The 23,969-nt window shown below is 44.7% G+C and overlaps 1 protein-coding gene across 1 annotated transcript; it reads right to left on the minus strand.

The window, feature by feature from the left end:
• Positions 1 to 491: 491 nt before the first annotated feature.
• Positions 492 to 23,684, minus strand: LOC138112225 (prosaposin). The gene is made up of 14 exons (XM_069018962.1): positions 23,581 to 23,684; positions 13,916 to 14,049; positions 12,826 to 12,900; positions 12,010 to 12,135; positions 11,560 to 11,754; positions 10,698 to 10,841; positions 10,124 to 10,180; positions 7,252 to 7,365; positions 6,397 to 6,492; positions 6,012 to 6,198; positions 5,711 to 5,862; positions 3,973 to 4,053; positions 3,316 to 3,423; positions 492 to 2,783 (listed from the first exon to the last, which is right to left on the minus strand). The coding sequence occupies exons 1-14, from the start codon at positions 23,630 to 23,632 to the stop codon at positions 2,748 to 2,750; spliced, it is 1,557 nt and encodes a 518-aa protein (XP_068875063.1). The 5' UTR covers positions 23,633 to 23,684; the 3' UTR covers positions 492 to 2,747.
• Between the last annotated feature and the right edge of the window lie 285 nt (positions 23,685 to 23,969).

Genomic DNA, 23,969 nt, shown 5'->3' on the forward strand with positions numbered 1-23,969 from the left:
CAGCCCAGAACCTGCTGCTCAACACTAACCTGGCTGCAGAGGGCAGGCACGGACAGGGAAAACTGTGCTGGAACCACGTGACAGCACCATGTGCCCTGCCTTTAAAAGACATTTGTATGTTTTATTTGAAATCAAGCAAGGAATGAGGACACAAGGGAAGCCACGTTAAATGCAAGTCAGCAGGGAAGGCCAGTATCAAGAAGTCCCTCTGGCCTGCGCAAGGCAGTGATTGCAACACCGGGCTGTTGCCTCACACCAGGCGTTGTGTTTGTCCAGGGAAGAGAGCGGCAGCAATCCCAGACAAGCCTCTTCCACCTGCAACCATGCTGAGCAGAACAAAGGCTTGATGGGACATGCAGCTTAATTGGAACCTGAATCCATTCAGTCCCAGATTCCCAGTGACACCTTGGGATGTGCCTTCTCTTGGCCCTGCAGCCACACGGAACCTCAACAAGATCCTTTGCCAATGAAAAAAAATGAAACACATGAACTTACCGGTTTACAGAAGTTTTTATTGTTCATTAAGGAAGCTTTTGTGCAAAAAAAAAAAAAAAAAAGAAAAAATCAAGACAATGTTCTTTAGAAAGCAACTGCACGTGTCCCCCCAGCATGACTCAAGCAGGTCAGGTGCCACAGTCCACAGGAAGGGAAAAAACTAAAGGGACTCCCAGCAGCAGCACAGGACTTCCCCTGGTTTGCCTTGCCCAGCAGGTCACCAGCATGAATCCTGCTAAAAACCCCAAGAAAATAAAACCTTCCCAACCTGCCAAGTTGTCAGTGCAGCTCCACCTGCCCCCAAGAAAGATCCACACCATCCAGTTTAGAACACCACATGCCACCCCTCTGTGCCGTGGTGTAACACACCCCGTCCCTCCAGGGCAGCGATGCCAAAAGAACAGAGCCCATTTCCTATCTGCTCTATCCCCAGCTGGGATACACCACCAGAACCACTGCACAAGCCTGTCAGGACAGAAAGCTGCAGGTATTTTATGTCTTTAGCGAAAATTTTCCTTTTTTCTCCTCTTGTTAAAGCCATGAGTGCTTCAGCATTCAGGAAACAGGAGAGACCAACCTTTGCTGCCATCTGTTAGCACTGCCCAGGCTTTTAGTACGTACACAGATCAACCACAAACCAGCAGTCCCGTGGTTTTCCAAGGAAAAATACTCTACTTGCTGCTACAGCGTTGTTAGGGAAGCTCCTGCATGCCCCACACACCACAGGAACAGCAGGAGCTACCAGCATCTTTCTGAACAGGACTGGAATTTTCAAAGCTCCACATCTGCCCAGCTGCTCCTTCCCAAGGTCTCCTCAGAGCTACTTCGGTGCCTCTGTTGGGGGGATTAACGTGATCAGAAGTGCACACCCAATGCAAGGCCCATCCCAAGGAATACAAGCAGGATTCTCACTCCCAAGGACCCTTCACATCAAGGGCCTGCCATGTTCCCAGGGTAGTAGTCTGCCTTGAAGGCTGTTTTTTGGGATTTCAGGCCATTTCAGTGGAATTTCAGAGAGGTCTGAAAGGCAGGCTGTCAAGTGTGCCAGCAGAGCTTCAAATACCTACTTTAGTGCTCCTACCACCTGCCATCTCTGCTTGCTACACTTCCCAACAGAAATGGGAACTCCGGATAACTCATACCTCCAGTTACTCAGAAGGGTGTCAGTGAGAGTTGGTGGGTAGCAGGGGGAGGTGCCCCCAGACCTCACAGCACCTCACAAGTTTCAGATGACTGAAATATGCTGTGAGAGAAAAAGCACATCAAGGAACAAACAGTTTACAATAAAACCAGTTTTTCCAAAAATTCTGCCCTCAATGCTGAACTCCCTTTGACATATTCCCAGCTTCTGCTGACTTGATTCTCCTCCATCTTCCAGTGACAGCTCATGCTTCCTCCTCAGCACCCAGCTGGCTGCCTGTGGGAAGCTGCAAGACTAAGCAGAATTGAGCAACTAGGTTAAGAAAAAACAGAGTCATTCCTCAGGTACGCCAGCATGCTTCAGGAGACTGACATCCCGCTGGACAGGGCTTGGAAGCAGAACACCCATGCTGAGACCAAGTAGTCCAAGGAAATCAGAAGGATGTGATCAAAGGCTGAGGGAGGGTTTTCCTTAGCTTTAACAACACCATGAGCCACAAGCGTGATCACTCAAATGCATCTTTTAAAGTACCAGTTACTTTGAAAGTTAGCTGGGCACACAAAGCCCCCTCCTCTAGATCTGTAGAGCTTTGAAAATTCCAGCTGAAAGGATTTCCAGATTCAACATTATTCCTTAGAGTTCCCATACACAGAAAAGAAACATTCCAGCCAGATGTTAAAAATGCAAAGCATATAAAATCTTCCCAATGCTGCCTACAGAAAGACATTTGAAAGTTTAGTTGCTACCTTGTTCTTTTTTTAAAATTAAAATATAAGAGCCTTGTCTCATTTCATCATCTCTGTCATTGTTCCCAGCACATAAAAAAACCACTTCAGCCTACCGATTTAAAAAAAAAAAATCTACAACACACTGACTATTTTTAGGAGCATAATGAGTTAAACTGTACAATCGGGAATATCTTTGTTAAGTCAACGATGAAGATCTGATCCTTCAACAGCAGCACTGCTACAGAAGAGTTACAACAAAGGAACTTGAAGGTCAAATTGTTAATGAGGCAGAGAGGAGGGACAGGTGAGATACAGCTCTCCGCCAACCTCGGCCCACATTTCCTAAGAGCCATGGCAAACCTTCAGAACTGGAAATTCTTCTTCTAGTTCCACACATGACGTTTGCAGTGATCAACAGCCTAAAGGGGAAGAAACAGCTGATATTAGTGGAAAAAAGCCAGTTTGCAAACAAGCAGTTCAACACCTTATCCTGAGCCAAGATCTTGGGAGTAAATATGTTTTTCTTAAAGTAAGTGATTTCAAAGAGGACTAGAATAAATAACATCCTTGGTCCCACCAGCCAGGAGCTTTCGGAAAAGGCTGATGACCCTTAGCCATTAAGGCCTGGCAGAAAAAGCAATACTGGAAGCCAATTTTTAGAGCCTGATGAGAGATTGTGACATGGTCTGTTGGCTGCAGGAACACTAACTAAATATAAAGCTGACACTGTACCTTACTATAGATTCTGAAATACTAGCAGCTAGGTGGGGGATACAAAAAGAAGAGGAAAGCTAAGAGCTATGAAACACCTTTTAATCAAACTAGTATCCATTTGGTTTTTTTTTTCAACTGGAATTCATCCACTTCAAAGTCTGGTACAAGCCAAAAGTAGCTCAGAAGGAGCTGTCAAAGATCAATAGGAAACTGGAGGCAGAACCCTGCTTTACATACGTTGCACTGAGCAGCAGTGTCCATGTTCTTACACCAGTAGCCTGGACCCCAGACACAGGCATCATTCCCCAGGAGAGGCTCTTTAGCTGACTCACAGACTCCGAGTTTCTGGGAAAAGAGCAGCACAGTCAGCATCTTTCTAATTGCACCAAGAGATCTCAAGTCCAGCCTTATGTATGAGCTTCTACCTCAGAGTGTGGAAGCTGCACAGGAGCAGGAGCTGCAGGAGCTCTCACTGAGGTCACACCTGCAGCTGAACCAGCAGCCACAAAGCTGTAACCTGACCCAGGGGAGAATTAAGTTACTGCAACTCCTTCGTATCAAGTTTTGAAAAACAGGTCTTCTAGAGAGGGACCTTTCTCAGGAAATGTCGCTTTACCTCCCACCACACTCAGGGCACATCACAACACCCTGTCGCTGAACCTCAGCAGTGGATAACCACTGGCAGCTCTCTCCCTCTGCCCTTCCTTGTGCTAGGCTGGCAGTCAGGCCCAGGCAGTAAGCCCCAGGCCTTGCTCAAGGGGCTTGCTCTAAGCATTCAGCGTGCTGATTTTGATTCCAGCGGAGTTTCTGCATGCTGGGCACTGAAAGGCACCCAGGACAGTAGGCAGGACTGTATCAGAGCCTGCACTCAATAAAACCAAATGCAATACTCACAGTGCAAACAAAAGTGGGATCCATCACCTCTGCCAAGAGTTGCACAACCACGGGTTCATACTGTTCCACAAACTGCACACACTGTAACAAAACACAGGGTGAGAGATTCTTCTGTTGGAGCCTCTGAAAGCAGAGGAATGTGTGGTCTGCAGCAGGCATGCCTGCATGCTACCCTGAACACCCCAAGGACACACTCCACAAGGATACAGCAGAGGCTTGAGCTCTGCAGACGGCAAAGGAGTCAGGCACTAATCACACAACTACATTGTTTTTGCTAGCTCCTACCTGCCTGCAGCTGCCTGCAGACAGGCTGTGAGGAGAGAAGGGATCACAAGGAAAAGAACCAAACAGGACAGGCTTTGGGAAAAGAACCAAGCAGGAGAAGCTTTGACTGCAAAGCTTCATCTCTGATCATGAGATCACTCCTATCTCAAGAGAAAAGCACACAGAACCAGCTGGAGACAAACATCCTGAGCAGGACAGTAGCAAGGACTCCTAAGCACTTGGACTCAAGTTATTAATTCCCTCAGACCAGGCAGCACCAGGAGCACTTTCTGCCAGGAACAGCCTCTCTCCCTCTAGTGGAGAGGCCACCGCCAGAGCTAAGGAAGATGCTGCCACTCTCAGCAGAGATGAATGGCATCAATTAATAAACCAACCACAGCTATTAAACAGCCTCACAGCAGGAAGAGCTGTTCCACAGCTGCTTCAAGCCTCTATATTCTATCCCCAGTAAACTTACAAGCAGTTGCCACTTGCTGATACTCAGCAGCCACGTACTAAGATTTTCAGGTAAATCTTGGTATCAGTGGTCTAACAGATGTCCCACTGAAATTACAGCAGCCTACTTCCAATTACTTCATTAATCCCCTGAACAGGAAGAGTGTTGAGAAAAAAAAACAACCAAACCTTCAACTGTTCCCACCCACTGTCCTCAGAGGATTTCCAGGCAAACCTTTCCTGACTGCAAATTAGTCCAACAATCCAGCCAGTCAATCCAGGCCCTTAAAAGCAGACATCTATTCAAAGGACTGCCAACTCCCAAGGATGAGAACTGAGCAAACCTAACCCCCTGCACCCCGAACTCCTCCCAGTCTTTAGCAGAGAAGGCTGTTAAAAAACCAGCAAGAGAAGCTGCTCTCTAGTTTTCCCAAATACTCTGCAAGATGTCCCTGCCTATGGCAGGGGGGTTGGAATTAGTCTTTAAGGTCCCTTCCAACCCAAACCATTCCAGGATTCTGTGTTTCATCCTTCTGTTCATCTCCATCTGCCTTTTCCTGACTGGAAGGCAGACTGCCACACAGCAAGGTCTGCAAGGTCATTCAGCTGCCTCAGATCAAGTCTTTTCCCCCTTTTTTCTTTGCTCTACTGCACAGGAGAAGTTATTATGCTTTGGTGCTAACTAGTAAAGGGAAAAATCTGTGAAGGGTCAGGTTGCTGGACACAAGCCAGTCCCAGCTGCACCTGTGGACAGTTTGTCTCCAGCCACAGACAAGGCATTTGGCCAAACACAGAGACCTCTGTTAGGAGTACCTGGACATTTATAGCAGAAGCAGACACACTTGAGAGACGAACCTAAAATTAGCATGTAGACAGACTGTCAGGTAAAACACTCAGAAAATAAAGTTAAGCATAATTGTCACTGTTAGGACCTATGTAAACCAAACAACTCAAAAGGGACAGTTCCCAACCACCAACACCATGGCTTTTTAGTCTGCCTCCTGCACAAACACCTTACCTGATCACTGACAGACTCTGGCAGGAAGTGACAGACTTTTTCCAGCAACGCTTCGATTTCAGCTGTCGTGGCATTCTTCTCTAGCTCTTTGTCTGCATAAGCCACCACCATCTTACAAATATCACAGAAGCCACCTGCAGGTTTCACTACAACTGAGAAAAATAAAAAACAAACCAAACATCAGTGCTTGGGTAGTTCCCCCAAAGAGAAGAAAAGAGGCAGTATCTGCAGTGTCCTCAAGAGAGAGCTCATCATAGCTGAACCAGCTCATTTTGAACACTACAGACCCCTCATCACCCACCTGGCTGCTGGGGAAGCTTGCCAGCTGCACAGCATTTCAGCATGGCACACACAGCTTCAGGATTTGTTGCCTCCAAGAGCATGTCAATCACAGCCTGGCCATAGACCTCGATGAAGTCCTTGCACTGGTCCTTGACACTTCCCGGGAACAGGCGGCAGACCACCTCCATCTCATGCACAATCTCCTCCTGAAGCACAGGGGAGGAGGAGTAAATGAGGGAGAGAAATTTGACTCAGTTCATAAGCGTATCTTTTTTTGTCCCACCCAGGACAGAAATTTTGCTGTTGTGAAAACAGGCAATAAAATTAACTTTCCTTCCCCCTTCGGTACGGCCCCATCTCAGCCAAAGCCTAGGAAGGGGTACCATGCCCACCAACTCACACACCTCTGTCTTGTTGCTCTCCAAGAGGCCAGTCACTTCTTTCACCATGGTCTCACAGATTTCACACAAGGAAAAAGTCTTATCTTGAACTACGGCTTTCTGAGTACACAGAAGAAATACACAAACAATACATCAGCAGTGGACCCCACTTGACAGGGACAATTCCTAACAGCATTCACCTAGCTGCTCAGTTTGGGCTGTATTCAAAAGGTCACACAGAACCCAAAGCCAACCTCAAAGGTCTCAGCAAAAAGCCTGTCTGAATAAACAGGCCTTTTGTATGACTAATTTCAAGACTACAACCCCCAGGCTATATAAGGAGTTGAATTTAGTCGACACAAAGAAATAAGCAATCCCACAGAGACAGAAATCAAGGGAAATATATAGTGGTTTTTACAATACCTTAATGGAGGACAACATTTCCTAGAATTGAGACACCCTCCTGTTCACAAAAAAAACTTTGGAGAAGGCGCTTTTTCAAACTCAAGAGCTTCAGCATTCTGACTCTGATCACCCGTCTGCATATAGAGAGTGCTGCCCCATTTTTAAAAGGGATCAAAGTATTACTCCAAACAAAGAGCAAAACTCAAACTAAGAATTTACATTTAAGGTGTCACTCAGAACTGCTGGAACAAGAGTTCCCCTTTCAATCCTGAAGCATTACCTTGTAGCTTTGGTTTTGAAACAAATCATCAGCTTTCCTACTTCACAAATCAGCATCAGAAACAAGAAAAGGCCAGGAATTTATATGCAGAAAGACTTGGATTATTCTGTGCATAAAAGCTCATCTTTTTCTGCTTCACTGAGTTTGTTATACTAAAGCAAAAAGGAAAGCAAAGTACAAAAACCCCATCTTACCTCCACAGTTTCCATTTTCACCTCATGAACCACATGAGCTGGCACCAGAGGCTGAAGGGGAAGAGATTTCACAGAAGAACAGAACCCAACCATGGCACAAATGTCCTTTGGTTGCTGAAAAGAGATGTACAAGCAATTTTTAAAAGTCTAGAAGTCTCTGCCCTTTCTACAGAGCCAGTGAGCAGGGCTCTAAATTTTAAAAGGCTCCAACACAACTAGAAGTTTCATGACTACTTCTACTTCAAGTATTGCCAAAGCATTTGGTAAGGTTATAGGCAGGACAGCTACTGGATGAAATTTAGCAGCTCCTGTTAAAGAGGAAGAGGTTAAAACCCCCATTTAAAAAACCACGTCCCATGAGCCACACTACCCACGCCCTTCGAAAGGAGCTGACATAAGAGCTACCAACACCAAAACAGGCCACCAGCAGCATCACATCAGACCTGCATCCACAAAGCTGCTCCCCAGCTTTAAGTAATCACAGGAGAGGTCAATTATCCTGACTTCAGAGTTCACCCAAAAGCTGAAAGAAATGCCTAGAAGAAAGAACCTCTTTCCTCATCCACAAACTACCTTCTTTAAAGCTGCCAGAAACATCACATTCTGCAAACAGAAACAGTTTCTCGCATTACTGAACACAGCCTACAAGAAACAAAAGCTGAGCTTGTTAAAACTCAAGCCTAACCATTTGTACTGCAACAACTGAACTTCACGTGTTCTTCTCACAGTAAGAGAAAACAGCAAACAGTATCAGTCTTTAGAAAGGCTAAGTCTTTCTCAAAGAAACACACTCTTCATGCACTTTTTTTTTGAAACATACACTACTAAATGCACAAAGAAATGCCAGATATGAGGCAAACTGCTCTAAGGAGGATACCCAAAATGAGAAAGGCTGTACAGAGTGAGACACAAAACTTGAATTTTCCCACCTGAAGTCTACTTAAGCTAGAAAAATACACCCTTGGTCCTATAGGTAATTAGAAGATCACATATCACCTGTCACAAGCTTCTCACAGCAGAGGTTTATCCTAGAGTTAATATTAATATATCATGCCACAATCTCATGCACAGGCAAAAGCAGCACACCAGAGATACTGTGCTGCTTCAGACTACTCCAGGCAGCACCCCTAAATCAAGCCCTTTGGTTCATGCATTGTCAGAAGCAGTTCTGGGTATTAATGTTACAGCAACACCCACATACACACGTTCTCTCACAGAGACATGACAGACACAAGGTCTCACAGGACAGGTGAAATTAAAAGCCCAAATTACTCTAGGAAGCCTTCATCTTTTCAATTCATATACTTCAAACATCTATACCATTGTTCTGGATTTAAAGGTTAACCAAGGAAAGACCTGGGGACAGCTTTGTTCCAAGCCCTTTTGAGCCCAGACTTCAAACCAGCAGCTGACAGGAGCCACTGGCATGCTTTTTCCACATCTATCCTTCTTCTATAAGAGGGAGGATATTTTCTGGTCTACTGGCCAAGGCATAATCAAGTTGAAATCTTAGTAGCACAAAGTGGTATCTGGAGCTGGAAGTAGGACTGATGCACCAGAGGAAGCCTATAGTCTTTCTCTGTTTTAATCACATAAATATCCCTTGTATCTGTCAGCACTGAGTACAATCACACCATGTGTATAGCTAAGAGAGCAAGAAGTGAACCACAAGCTCTTTAAGAGCAAAGGGTGAACTACAAGCAGGCTACCACCACAGGCAAGTTGCTCACCTACCTGATCCTTCTGTTGACAGGGGAGATTGGAGACAGAGGAAGAAAGGAGAAATTAAGATAACAGTTAAGAGAAAAAAACATGTCAAGCACTTGGAACTGCATAAATTCTTTCCACGAAGATAATGGAATATGACACAGTCCCCACCCCAAAGATCCTCAGCTAGAGCAACTCACATTTAATTGCACAGTGCTAACCAGCATTATTCATTTGCAGTTATTAAGGCATTGTGGGCAAGACTACCTCCAAAGAGGCTGGACAACACTTAGATGCATACAAGGTGTAGTCATATTCCAATTTCAGGTATTAACCACACACTGCACTGCAATGCTTAAAATGAGAAACTTAGTGCTGCTGGAACAAAGATTGACTTCTCCCCAGAATGTTTAAGAAACACAATGAGCTTCTAAGTAGCCTTTAGCAACTGGAAACAAAAAAAGGCCACTATGTTGCCAACTTCAGGTTCAAGTCAGCCACATATTCTACTCAGAAACTCACCTGTAATTTGTTGTGTCACCTGTGGCATCTAGGGACTGCATTCTCTAAGGAAAGGCTAAGCTCTTTTTTTTAAAGGCCCTCAGCTCTCTGGATAAAGAGGTGCTATCGAGGTGGTCAGAGGTAAATGCATGCTGCTGCAGAAGGTACCACTCACTTTGTATGGCTCCTGCCAAGAGCCCAGAGAGCAGAAGCCCTGAGACAGCAACTCCAGAAGGATGTTTAGCCTTGCTTCCAGGAGACACCTTATCTCTAACACGTGAGCAAATTTTGCAAAACTGTGACAAAGACAACTCTAATATCCTTAACACAGTATTTGGGGGAGGGGGAAGTGGTGTAAGTACAGGACTGAGATAAAAGAATATAAAGGAACATGTGTAATGTATCTTCACATTTCAAAGGATTAGAGTGCCTTTTGCAGTGCAGAAGTGGTTATAAAATGGAAGGAAAAGTGCTGAAGAAAGCATCTTGAAACTGAAATTACTATTCAGTCAAACACCAAGTTCAAAGCATTAACACCAAGACTTACAGAGCAAGGGCTCTCCCCAAAGTTTTACTGCAGTGCATGTTTCCTGTTCCCAAAGAAGCCAGCTACATAAGCCAGAAAAATTAATTGAGAGCAAATATTACACTCTGCTGATCTTACCATGTGCATCATCATCTGGATGGCCAAGTCCGAATACTCAGAGATGTAGGTCTTGCACTGCAGGAATTGGGAAAAGAAAGTCTCGTGACTATCAAACCACTCATGCTGTAGAGTTCATCTAGAATTTTCTAATACATCTCAAGGTATTAATTTACCTGTCCTACTTCATAACAACAGGTCTTTCAGAGCTTGTCCCAAATACAAAATGGCATTGCAGGTTACTAAACTGCTGCACAGTTAACTGCTTAGCCTTTTCTCTTCCTCTCAGGTCAAAGAGCCCTCCCCCTCATTGATACGACCACATTACCCAGCCAGACCATTTTTGTGAAAAAGGCCTCTAATGGCTAAAAGCAATCTGGAGTCTTTCTCCTCCTCTCCAGTCCCACACACCCCACCCAACTTTCCTGACCATTAAGTTTACAATTTTAGTGTTATTGTTCTACTGTGTTAACACATGCATCAGTCTCCTTTGTGATATTAAATAGAGAATATGATCAGGGGATTAAGGCACTGAGCAAACTATTTTATGTTTGCTTACCGGAACAGAATTTTTCAACAAAAAAGGACAGTTTACCATATCGGACATCCCTGGTCCCAAACGGTCACACTCCTCCTTGGCATGAGCAACCAAAGACTTTACAAAAGAGGAGTTTGTCTTCACAGCTTCCTGAACATCAGTGACCAGCTGAATGCAATCTTGGCACACATCCCCACTCGCCTGGACAAAGAGTGAAAGGACACTGAAGCTGACATAACTTCACATGACATGTTTTAGAAGCTTCTGTTACTACCAAGTTTTACAAGCTATTCTGAGCAATATACAAACCTTAATAAACACCCTGTAGAATACTTTGAAGCTTGAGCTAGTAGGGAGACAAGCTACTGCTGGTGTGCGCACCAGCCACTAGATGGAGATTAGGTACCTACCTGGCTTCAAAGCAGAGGTAACAGTTAAGATACCCAATCTTCAAATCTCTTGGTTTTGTTACAGACCACAGTGGGGAGGTTTCTAAATCCAGCATAGCTCTTATCTGCTCCACCCACAGCAGCTTGTTCTCAACCCAGTCACTGCTCAACTCCCACACCCCAGCTTGCCGTCAACACTCAGCCTCTGCACCCAAGTTCATTGCCTCATCTATTCCCCCTTTGTCAACTATTTGCTCTTTTCCAATCCAGTCTGTCACCTCTACATTCAGAGACAAATGCATCCCCGCAGGGGCACAGCTAGCAGGTTGCTCAAAATATGGGAAGAGTTGTTCTTCCTTTCAACTCTGCTGCCAAGCTTTCTCTCAGAAGAAACTGTTTCCAGCAAGACCTGCTTGATTACCACAGTCCTGGATGGCAACAGCACAGCGGAAGACTTGCCTTTACAGACTGTAGAACTTAATCCGAGATTATACATATGGTCCACACTGGAACAGCCCTGGCACCCTTACCTTAGGCTTCTGCTTGGGCTTGTCCTGAGGGTAAAGGAGAAGAGGCACGTTAGCCATGAACGGAGATGCCAGTTCAGAGAAATCCAGCTCTGGGATCTTATTGGTCTGGAGCTGCTTCTGGAGCTTCACTGCTGCAAGGTGCTTCTGAAGGGACTGGCACAGAGCGAGGGCACTGCAGACAACCTCAGGTTTATCCTAGGGGAGACAAGATACACACATAAAGCTCCAAACTGATGCCACTTTTAAAGCTCAGAGTAGAGAGTCATTCAGCTGAAACATGGTAAGACAGGGAAAATGTTTCACAGCAAGGAAGCAGTCTTCAAACTAATACTACCAGTGATCCACACAGGACTGAAAGATCATATGCACAATCTTACGCAGAAGAGAAATTTGGGCATCAACAGGAGCACAACTTTTAATACTAACAGCTGAAAATTGTTATCTACTTACAAGCTCTTCCTTGATCATATCCATGATAACTGGAAGGTAGGAATCCACAATTTCTTTGCACTCAGAGACCAGGCCTGGGTCAGGAAGAAACTCGCACGTCTTTTCCAAGTAAGAGCGGATCTCATCCTATGAAAGATGCGGTGAGCATAGATAGATTATCTCTCTCTCAAATGCTCCTTCCATTCCCAAAATGCTCAATACAAAGCCTGAAACTAGCTCCTTGGACTCAGGTAGGTCCAGGTAGCAACAAGCAAAACTAGAATAAGGTTCTACACTATAGACATATTTTCCCCAGTTCTGGACCTTCAATGAGACCATGCCACAGCAAAAACATGTAACACTGCTCGTGTGGCCTGCACAGTCCAGCCTCACCAGAACCAAACATTTACATTTAAGAGCAGAAAGTGAACTTATGGGCTCCTGGGACAGTGACTTGTTTATCCAAAGAACTCACAGGTTGACAAAAGAAAAAGGAAAGCAGTGCTCACAAACCAAAATGAAGGCCGCTTGGTTTACTCACTTGGTTAACCACTCACTCCTAGAGACTGCAGTGCCCTACCTTTTAAGACTGCTGCCCCACTGGAACAAGAACAATTTTATTAAGCATCTACAGTCAATCACAGATGTGTTAAGGCATGGGAGGCTCTAGAATGTGCTAATTTCTAAACCAGTAAAGGCTGTTTAAAAGACTTTTCCTCACGCACTTTCAACATCTGCTGCTTATGTTAGGAAAACAGACTACTCTTCCACCCCCTCACCATGAGATCTTGAAACCAAATAGTGTTTTGGGGTGAGGAGAAAAGGAGCTCTGCTTACCTCAGTGCCATTATCCTTCAAAACCTTGCCAGCCACCGTCACAAGTTCCTTACACAAGTCACAGGGAATACTGCTCTGGAGAGCAAAGCAGAGAGTTACTTGGAGAAAGAATTAACTCCCTGTAAGAGCAGTGTGTGAACAACTGAAAAGAACAACGAAAAGAACAAACAGATTTGGAATTAAGTTAAGGAAGAAATACTGGTTGAGGCCAGGGTGGGAAAAGGTATTTTTAAACAAAGAGTGAGGCTATTTCAAGCATGTCTAGCTCCAGTTTCTTCAGTAAACCAACACTGTATGAAAAAGCTGGCATGCTACCACTTGCTCATTTCACCTTGTCCCAGTCCCTTGAAGTATAATATAGTTGATTGCCCCAAGACACCTTCTTCTTTTACCTTTTTCTTCAGTGCATTCATACTTGCTAGTAATCTTAGAACATTTCAGGCAGCTTCAATCATTGTAATGGTGCTCTGACATTCCTCCCTTCCCCTGTTTTTCCTTAAACTGAAGTACCTCTGCACAGACACAGCCAATGTGGACTGAATGCATCTGTGAGTAAAACACCTTTTTTCTCCCCTAGAAAATTGTGAAACAATACCCAAACTACAGCTACATCTAGTAAAGCAGCCCTCGCATTTAGTGCAAAAGCAACTTGAAAAGCTGCACTGAATGTAATATTGGTACTATTATTTACTGTCATGACTTTCATAATTTAGCATATGCTGCATCTTTCTGGGAATTGTAACCTTTGAAGAAAGACCTAAAGAAATACACAGCTTTTTTCATAATAATTGCTCAAGTTTGGAAAAGATTCCTATGAATTAGGAGCAGCCAGTAATAAAGAGGAACAAGCGAAATCCACAAGCTCCATTCCATACATTACTGGGTGATTGTACAACAGGTCACGGGAGAAGTCAGCAGACAAGTTGTGCAAGACAGAGCAGTGAAAAGCAACCTTTATCTAGCACCTAAATGACAGAGTCAGATGTAGCACTTAACTCCAATCAGAGGCTTGAGAAATCTTCCTCAGCATATGGAAACCAGCCACCTCAGCCCCAGGTGGGCCTGGGAGGTCTCAGAGGTTGACACTTACCACGGCAGGCTTGTTCCAGACATTCTGCTGGCAGTGTTTCACCGCCCCGCACTGCGACGCAGTGCGAATGCTCTGGCACCACACCTCCGGCCCCTTCACACATTCCTTCTGCCACAGGACAGGGCTTGCCACAGCTGCCAGAGAGAGAAACAGAATCAACCTTTCCAGCTGCGTGCTTGGATGATTCCCATTGCAAAGCAAGCAGTACAGCCACCTGTTTATTAATTTCAATCCAGCAATTTTTTACGTGTCCCAAACTCTGATTAGAGATTCAAAGAAAAAAAAACTAGAAAAGCCACAACAGTTGAACTTCCCTCATGAAGCACTCAAGTCTCAGCACCTCAGCAGTCCCTTCCCCCATCATCCACCTTTTGTAAAAAAAATTTTAAAAATCCCAAAATACAAAACCTCACTTTGCTTAGCACACAAGAACTACCAGATGACTTAAAACAGAAAAACTGCTCATTATAGAAATCTATTCCTCAGCTGATTCCCAAAGCTACAACCTCCCTGTTCTCCTGTCCTACTGCCACTTCAACTCTGAACCAGCTTGCAATTGCTGTCTGCATTCCTCCTCGCACATGAACCATCCTGTTCTCACACAGCAAGTTAGAGAGTGAGGACAGAAATTAGATTAGGAGCCACAACAATGTGCATATTGCATGGAAGACTTAAGAGCAGGTACAGACCAAAACACTGACCATAAATAGAAAGCTTTAAGAATGCTCTTAAGGAATGTTCTATCATAGTTATCAAACCTACTAAACCTACTTACACTTCCTTTTTTTCCTCTTGGTCAGGCCTTCAACTGCGTACAGAAAAATCTGTGGGGGTGAAAAAATGTACCAGTCCTTTTTTGGACATTACCTCCCATCCCATGTGGGACTGCCCTGCAACCTATGAAGTTTTCAAGTAAGACACAGCACACCTTTACTGGACACTCCTGGTAAAGAATTGTAAAACATCTGCACTATGAGTAATCAGTAGGACAAGTGACTCAAATGCACATTTTCACTGACTTTCCAAGCTTCTTTTTTTTTAATTATGCTGTCTGGACCTGACACCCAATTTCTACCAGTTTCTGAAACAATCCTATCTGTCAGTAAGCTCTGTATCTTCAGGAGACAATGCCCTACATTGTACTAACCAATCAAGAAACAACTCCTGAAAGGCTCCAGCAGACAGGCTCCAAGAAATCCACCATGATCCAAGCCTACAAGGCACTGCTGTCAAAGTTTATAAAAATAAAAAAAAAAAACAAACCCAAAAAAATAAACCAAACCTGTTCAAACCTATTAGCTATACAGGTGTTGCTATCTTTACATCAACACACATTACAAAACCCTGGCAAATTACACTGTCCACCAACAGGCAGGATTTAAGCTGTGAAGCTTCTAATAAGGTTACAACAGATGAACAATCACTTTTCCATTTCTCATGTCTTGTTCTAGGCAGTTAGAGGATTGATTTAAAGCTGAATTACCAGTGCATCTAGAAGGTACATGGCCACCACTCATCAAACAGCCAGAGAAACACTGCTTTATAGGTGGCATTCTGTAGCCTTCTCAGCTGTTGATTTATAAAGACTGTTTATACTGGATTTCAGAGGAATGACCCATTTATTTTAAGAAAAATGTGCTTTGCACGCCTAATCTTTTACACAAGAGCTTGATGCTTGCCACCCTCTCTTCCCAGCCAAAAGCCTTCATTGCATATTATTCTTGAGCAGTACAGCACACTGGTATTGCTTGGGAGAATGCAGGAGTAAGGCTTCAAAGCTTCTAATAACGTATGGTTAGCAAAGTATTTACAGCCTATTCTAAACTCCAGCATTACTGATCTGCAAGCACTAAGAATAGTTAATTTTCAAAGTCAGAATGGCCAGCCAAAGAGCTGTCAGCTCTGGCAGAGTGACAATTAACAAGAATACACTTGGTTGAGGGAAAGTTATTCTTCCCCTTCAGATACTGGCATTGAACAGTGGTAGGAATGCTCTGGAAGGCAGAGCTGAGCTCTGAATAAAGTCAATCAAGACTTGGACTTTAAACAGTGGAATTAAGGGTTCCCAACTGTTTACAAGTACAGCTTTTAACGTATGCCTTTATCAAAAGACAATTACCCCCCCTACATTGAAACATACTATAGACACAAAACTGAACTATACAACTCCAGTAATAGTTATTCCAAGCAGTTTATCAAACTCTTGATTTAGGAGAGTGTTAAAAGCCAAATGGAGGCATTCATGCTGTCACTCGCACTAGTTTGATCGGGCTCTTAGTGAGCTTTCTGGTTTTGTTTGCTTTTTTACTTTTAAGATCCTGTCACTGTATGACTTTTCAGATCTGTACCAGCTTCAGAACAATGTATGTTCCATCTTCCTCACAGCCTTAACAACAGGTCATTATTAAGTGCATTTAAAAAATACTATGCTTCAGATTTATTTTTACTTATCAGCTTTGTTGGCTGTGTGTTTTTCACAAATTTCCTGTTGCACGGCTTCTGTATCAGATGCTCACACAGTCACAATGCTCCAACTTGTTCACAAGAAGGAAAAGAAAAAGTCTTAAAATTAGATTGATTTTTGACAGTGCATTGACTATTCAATGCCTCTGACTGCACTGTTTCCCTGCACTACATCTCACCACCTTGAAAGAAGAAGCATTTTCTCAGAAGGGGTGTAAACAGCAACACTTTGTTCAGATTCTGCTCAAAGCAGTGCCACTGGGCACACAGTCACCTCAAATTTGACAATAAGGACACTAATTCTATCTGCCATCCTCTAGAGAGGACCAAAGACAATCTTACAAGAACTTGAAAATAACAGGGATTAAGAGGCAGAAGAAGTAAGATGTTCCTAAGCCAGTGGACACTAAAAACTGTTTTAGGATGGAAGTGCGCACTCCAAACACTTTCCCACTGGTATTATTTAAAGTCCTCCCTCCTGCACAACATCAGGGCAAGAGGAAATGCCACTATACCTCCTGACTTTTCTGTCAAAAAAGCCAACAGATTCAAGAAACCTGAATCAGCTACAGCACAGGATGAACCTACAAGATGAACTTACCTACAGAAAACAGAAAATGATGGAACAGCAGTGCCCTTTCTGCTGCAAAGGACATGGCAAAGTTCTTTTCTTCTGAGAAGACAACTCTAAATTTTATGTTTTCAGTACAGAACTTTCCAGTCACACAGTGACTAAGCAAATCTGCTTGTTAGGGCCACACATGGTTGGCACATTTTAGAGCAGCTACAGAATAAAGACGACACACACTAATCACGGCTTCTTTTCTGACACCTTCCACAGTTACTTCAAACACAGTTAAACTTTTATTAGTTTGTTCTGTATTAGGTGGAAGTACTTTTGTTTGAAATATTGTATCTAATATGAAAGGATACACCTTCATTGCAACAAAATCCACCCTCCTTTTCTGAACATTCTGGGAAAAACAAAAACAAAGCTTAAAAAAGGCTGCATTAATTCAGATCTTGCAGATTCAGAAAAGAATAGCTGGAAACTCTTTACCACTTTTTTCCTTTTAGCTTGTTCTCCTATTTAACTATGAAACAGAATTTTTCCCTCATACATTTATATTACAACAAAAGCAAACATGCCAGTGAAGTGTGTTAAGACCTTGTGCTGCCTCAGAACAAACAGTTTTAACTCTTCCCTCCAAATAGCCTTAGCTACAAAAGGAGCAACACCTTAACATGGTACGTCACATCCCCAGCACAGCAGCAACCCAAGAGAAAGCAAAGCACCATCAGTTACCTCACAGAGTTCTCAATGCTTGATGGAAAAACCCAAGGGAATTACTTTCTTTGTTATCTCTGGCATCTCTATTTTATATATTCTTCCTTATCTAAGGTCATCTATTTTTTAATAGATTTCTCCTTTCTCTGTAGATTAGCTCTCAACAGTCACATGTCATGCCCACCAAGACCTGTCGCCCCTGTTTCCTGAAGTTCTTGCAAGCCACTATTTTTAGAGCATCAAACAAGTTTATCTGTGAAGGCCAAGGTGTTTCTCTACTTGTCCTTTTCACTGGTTTCTCCCTGCTTGAACCACTTCAGATGTAGCTTCTTCAATTTAAGGAAAAACAGCCTTTGCTTTACCAAGTTTATCCTAACATACAGACACAAATTTGAGAAATAGAGGTGATGGACCCTCAGAAAATATCACCTTTTCCACTTGGCTTATAGAGCCTCGCATGTGAAAGCACAGCTCAGTTCTCCACTCCTCTCCAGGAAACAGGGACCTAAAAGGAAGCTTATAATGTCTGGATTATCATTCTGCAAGGACAGCTACAGGAAAACCGCTAGGCAATTACCTTTCTTGGAAAACACCTTCCCTTCCCTCAAGCATTTGTGTCACTCTTCTTCCACGGAGAGCCAGTCAGAATTTTTTCCCTTAGATTCTCAGAAAAACATCCTAAGAAATCCCCTCCAAAGCTACACTGAAGCTACAAATGAGACTTAGAGTTAACACCTTATATAAGCATCAGTGAACAGGGATACTAAGGACCCAGACCAGATACCTTAAAGAGCTAAAGGACGAACCAGAAAACTACCATCCAGAACACAGAGAAATTCAACCTGAAGACTCCAGCCTCCTCCAAACCAAACTGCTAGAAAAACCCTTGGTTACAGACAAATTAACTTGTAATTTGGAAAGCAAAACCTCAAGGAAAGTGCTGAGCTGCTGTTCAACTCAACAGATTGAAGTAAAATGTGAAGATCATTTGGGGTGCTGTCAACTCTTACGTTTTTGTGACAGTCCAACTTGTCCAAGTGTATTAACCTATTCATCAGGAGGGATGTTATTCTCAGGCTGTCCTACTTGCAATGTTAGAAAAAGTCATTCATTATTTCCCAGAGACACCACAGACCAAGTGAATGCATCAGCCTCTGCCATCTGTGCTCTGTTAGTTACTGACTTTTCCCCATGTCCTTTGATACTTGCAAAAGCAAAGCGTGTTTAAGTTAAAGAAGTCAAGAGGGATCAACCTCTCTTTACCAAAGCTTACAAAGTGTCAAGAAGTGAAGGAGTGACCCCAACCTAAAGTTATCTGAAGGGCTCAATACTCCACAGCCTCTCTGGTCAGTTAATGAGTAAAACTTCAAAAGTCGTAACTGCATCACACACCAGTGACTCTTGCCAAAGGGCTACTCTATGCATCTGGATTAATGAGGCAGTAAAAGTGACCATAACATTTGAGGGATTACGGGCAATTTGAAGAAAAACTGGAGGAAATGTGGCTAGTGTTTTCAGCATTCCAGTTAAAAATGAGTCTTCCTGTTCAGTATCTACTGACAAAAAACCAAGCCTGAAACATTTCTAACTAGAGTGATGGGCAAGAAATTAATTTGGAGTTAACACCACAACCAGGGTCTTCCCCAAAGTGGGAAGCTCATTCTCATTTTTGGACACTGCCTCTACCTCAGGTGCTCCCTTGCTGCCCTCACCAGAAGACAAGCATGGCAAGAGAAGCAGTTTGTGTAGGTACAAGCAACCACAATAAAGCTACAGAGAGCAGAGAACTGGATAAGGTGGGACAGTAAAATCACCTCTACTGGCCCAGTGAATTGTCCCAGGTAACCACAAAGGTTGCAAGAGAATAATCTCCAACTTGGCCGTATGTTGCCAAGCAAGGCCTGACTTCTGCCTGAGATTTTCTATGGCAGAATCAAGAAGAGAAGTGGATGTTCTAAGGCACCTGGTAGTCATCAGGAGTAAGTGGTCCCATACAGTATGATAAGATATTCCCAAAAAGTTATGAGTAGCATTTTTCCCTGCAGCACATCCCTGAAGAAATACACAAAAATGTTTTGGGCATACTTGCTGTCCATCTCCATTCTTTCTGCTTTTGTTCTGAGGGTTTTTTTGCAGGGATGCAGGGGACAGATTTCATGAGTCTCTGCAGCAATCCTGTATTTAACAGCCCCTTTTCCCCAGACAAACATATCCACAGCACAAAGACTGGGAAAATCTGCTATCTAGCAGCTGAAACCAAACACTGCCCCATGACCATATACAGAGAGGCACTGCCCTGAAATATATACACACACTTCAACGTAGCCTTTTTAAATTGCAAGAGCAACTCTGATATTTTAATAGCAGCAAATGAATTGCATTTAAAAGCTGCTCCATAAAGAAAAAAAATAAAACAGAAAGTGAGTGAATCCTTTCAGAAAAAACAAATTCTCTCTTTTTATGCCACAGAGTTCCAAGGCGTTGCCCCAACCTGCTCTGAAGAATCAGATCTACAGGAGATACTGAAACAAAAACCCATGGCAAGCAGCAGTAATTGGTCCTGCTCCCCCACAGATACAAATCAAAATGTCCCTGCACTTTATACCAGAAAAGCCTTCCCTGAAATAGCACAGTCCAGCCTCCTGGGAAGCCTCAGCTGACATCAGGTGACAGATCCAGTTTTGCTGACAAGCTCCCTCTCTCTCGCTCCAGCCTCCACATCATCTCGGTGTTTGGAGGCTCCCAGAACAGCTCCTTTCTGGTGCACAAACAGCACAAATCAGGAGTGAAGAAAGGCCGCACTGGGCTCAGGCAGCTCTACGGCTCCAATGGAGCACTCGGCCAGGCGTGACTGGGAGCAGGCAGAACGGCTGGCTCAGCTCCTCCAGACACAACCAACAGCAACCCTTTCTATTTATACCTCCCCAGCAAACAAGGAGGGGATTGTGCAAGGGCAGGTTTGCACAGGGCACATGACTGTGTGCTATCAAAGCACCTGCTTCGGTATGTGATGGCCTGACAGTGCCTCATATCCAGTTACTCCTCCAACAAAACACAGGTTTTATTTTTATATAATCACAGCCCCATTTAGGTTGGAAAATACCTCTAAAATCATCAAGTTCGACCTGTGACCAGTCACCACCTTGTCATCCAAACCAGAGCACTGAGTGCCAGGTCCAGATGTTTCTTGAACACCTCCAAAGATGGTGACACCACCACCTCCCTGGGAAGCCCATTTCAGGGCCTGACAACCCTTTCCAAGAAGGAATTTCTCCTGATTTCCAACCTTAACCTTCCCTGGCACAGCTTGAGGCTATGTCCTCTCATCCTGTCACTTGTTCCTTGGGAGCAGAACCTGACCCCCACCTGGCTCCCCGCTCCTGTCACGGAGTTGCAGAGAGTGAGAAGGTCCCCCCTGAGCCTCCTTTTCTCCAGGCTGAGCCCCTTTCCCAGCTCCCTCAGCTGCTCCTCACCGGACTTACCCGCCAGACCCTTCTCCAGCTCTGTTCCCTTCTCTGGACATGCTCCAGCACCTCAGTGTCCTCGTAGTGAAGACCCAGAACTGGACACAAGATTTGAGGTGAAGCCTCAGCAGTGTCCAGCACAGGGGGACAGTCACTGCCCTGGTCCTGCTAGACACACCATTGCTGATACAAGACATCCTCCACTCTTCTCCTAATTTAATCTGCAGCAGTGGGCTGCAGCCTGGCTTTCTTTGTTAGAAACCACACTGATAGCAGAACAAGCCTGCAAACTACAGAACACAGTCCAATTACCTGCTTTATTCGCATCCTCAAGAAAATCCAAGACAGGCTAACTCAGCCTACAAATTTCCTGTCCCCAGATGTTCTGACCAGTGTTTCCTAGATAAAATACACATTAACTTGAATCTTCCTTCCTTACGAGGTTTTAAGTCTACTATTTTAGGGGAGGGTGAATGTGAAAAAAAACATATCCTCAAAGTTTTTACTTTCCACTCCCAGCTTAACTTAATTTAGGAAAAGGGGGGAAATATTCAGTTAAAGAGAAACTGAGTCCCACTTTAACAACACAGCCAGCCTTCCTCCTCCTTCCCTGGCCCCAAAGACACGGAATAATCAGAGTGCGCATCAGTAGTCCGGAGGTGCCAGGACCTGTACAGCCTGCTTTAATTCCTCTGTATCTCCCTTAAAGGGAAGATGCACGGAAGCTCTGTAAGTAGGTCAACCAAAAACCCTCACGGCCTGTAAGGCAGCCAAGTGACTCCATTAGGATCTGACAAGGGTGGCTGAATTTTTACACAGCTAATTAGCAAGCTCAGCAGACGAAAACGGTGTTTCAGGTAGTCACAGCAAAATCTTCAGGAAAATCTGCATGGTAGGTGAGGCAATTAGCACTCAGAACTCTGGTGAAAAAAGACAGCTGTTTATTTGTGTTAAAAGAGCGACTTCCTAAGGAAAAACAGGCCTGACTAGTCTCCTGCTACCCTCAGCTGCATACCATGCCTTTAACATGTAGGCCAAGCAAACTCTCATTGCTGAACTGGTTTCTCATTACCATTTCCCTAAATACACTAAAGGGAAAGCTGGTGGATAGTTCAAGGTGAAGCCTTTTCATTTCCAAAGCACAAGAAACTGCAATGATTTCAGCGATTTAGAAACAGTCCCAGGAATGGTAACTGATGGCAGCTAACCCAGTGTAGAGCAGACTCAAAAGACACTATTAAAGCAGATACACATGCAGAGTGAAAGCTGGCATTTGCTTTCTTGCTTCCTGACTGAAGAGTCTGAGATAATCCATTAAACAGCCCACATATCAGCATATTAAATATTATCAGTGTATCTAGGGGAAAGTGTCCCTGTCCTCAGCATGCAGTTGGAACTAGATGACCTTTAAGATCCCTTCCAACCCAGGCCATTCTATGATTTTATGACGTTAAAACTACAATAAAGTACAATCATGAAAAATTTCACAGGGTCATTTACTGTGCTATGCCAGCAGGTTACTCCTGTGGCCTTTAAACAGCCAGTCGGGCTTTTTCTCTTGGTAGCTTTTTGAAATGCCGCAGGTTAAACTTGTAAGCAAATAAGCTCCAAGATTAAAATAGTTTTATTTAGAAGAAAATTCGCCAAGTAACTGTGCACATCACATCCTTACATTTTGGGGGTTCTGGCTATTCCACCCCACAACCTAAAGGTGTATTACCACTCATCAGACTATGAACCATTTCCATACCTCTATCAAGCTTCTGCAATGTACAAAACACAAGCATCACATGTTCTAACCTCTAATCCTACAGCTAAAGGGAGAGTATCATCTATTCTTCCCATCATTTTCACCTCAGCAACAACAGGTACCGAGGCAGCGAGCAGCAGAATAAGTGGAATTTTCCATATGGAGCAGAAGATCCTAATGCAAAAACACAACAGCAAAGGCAACCTCCCACCATCTGCAAGAGGATTAGCAGCCATCTATCCCTGAAGCGGCGGAGATAAACACCGCTGCTGGCAGGAAAAACAGTCTCTCCCAATCGTCCCTACCAACCTGGGGTCTGAGCTGCCCGATTCGTGCCATCGGGAAGTCATTTCCCTACCAGCAGCGGGAATGGCCGGATCCTCACGGGGACTCCCCGCTTCTCCCTGCGTTTCCCTGGGGCTATTTTTGGGCGACCCGCCCTCCCCCAAACACAGCATTTCCACCACAGCCATCCCGAAGGAGCCCTTGAAAGCCCCACTCCCACCACCCTCCCTCATCGCTGCTTCCTCTGTTTCGGATCTGGGAGCGGGTCCTGTTGAGGGAATACAAACAGCATTAGGATCGGCCTTCCCCCCTCCGCGCTGCCCTCGTCCCGCTGGGCGCTCAGAGAACCTCTCCTCGAGTCCGCCGGGGCTCAGCTGACGGGGAAGGAGCTCGGAAGGCGGAGGGCAGCGCTTACCGGCGGCCAGGAGCCCGAGGAGGCTGAGCCCGAGGATCAGCGGCCGCGCCATAATCACCGGCGGGTTACTCGTCTGCAATGCGGCGCCGCCGGCACCGCCCGCTCCCACCCTTATATAGGGGCGGGGCGCGCACACGCGCGCACACCGCCCCGCCTCCCGCGCACGCGCACTGGCGGGACAGCGGCGTGGGGCGGGGGCGTCTCAGGGGGGCGGCTCAGGGGGGCGCAAAATGGCGGGATTTGGTTTGTGTTGTGAAGGGCGGAGGTGCGGCTCCCTGGAGCGCTCTGCGAGCCCCCGCCACTGGAGACGGCGGTGTCAGGCCGGAAAAAAGAAAAGCCTTCGAGGCGATTTTTGCCTCCACGGGCTCTGCCCTGAGGCAGTGGAAGTC

This window comes from Aphelocoma coerulescens, chromosome 6, assembly GCF_041296385.1.
Source record: "Aphelocoma coerulescens isolate FSJ_1873_10779 chromosome 6, UR_Acoe_1.0, whole genome shotgun sequence".
NCBI classification, from domain to species: domain Eukaryota; kingdom Metazoa; phylum Chordata; class Aves; order Passeriformes; family Corvidae; genus Aphelocoma; species Aphelocoma coerulescens.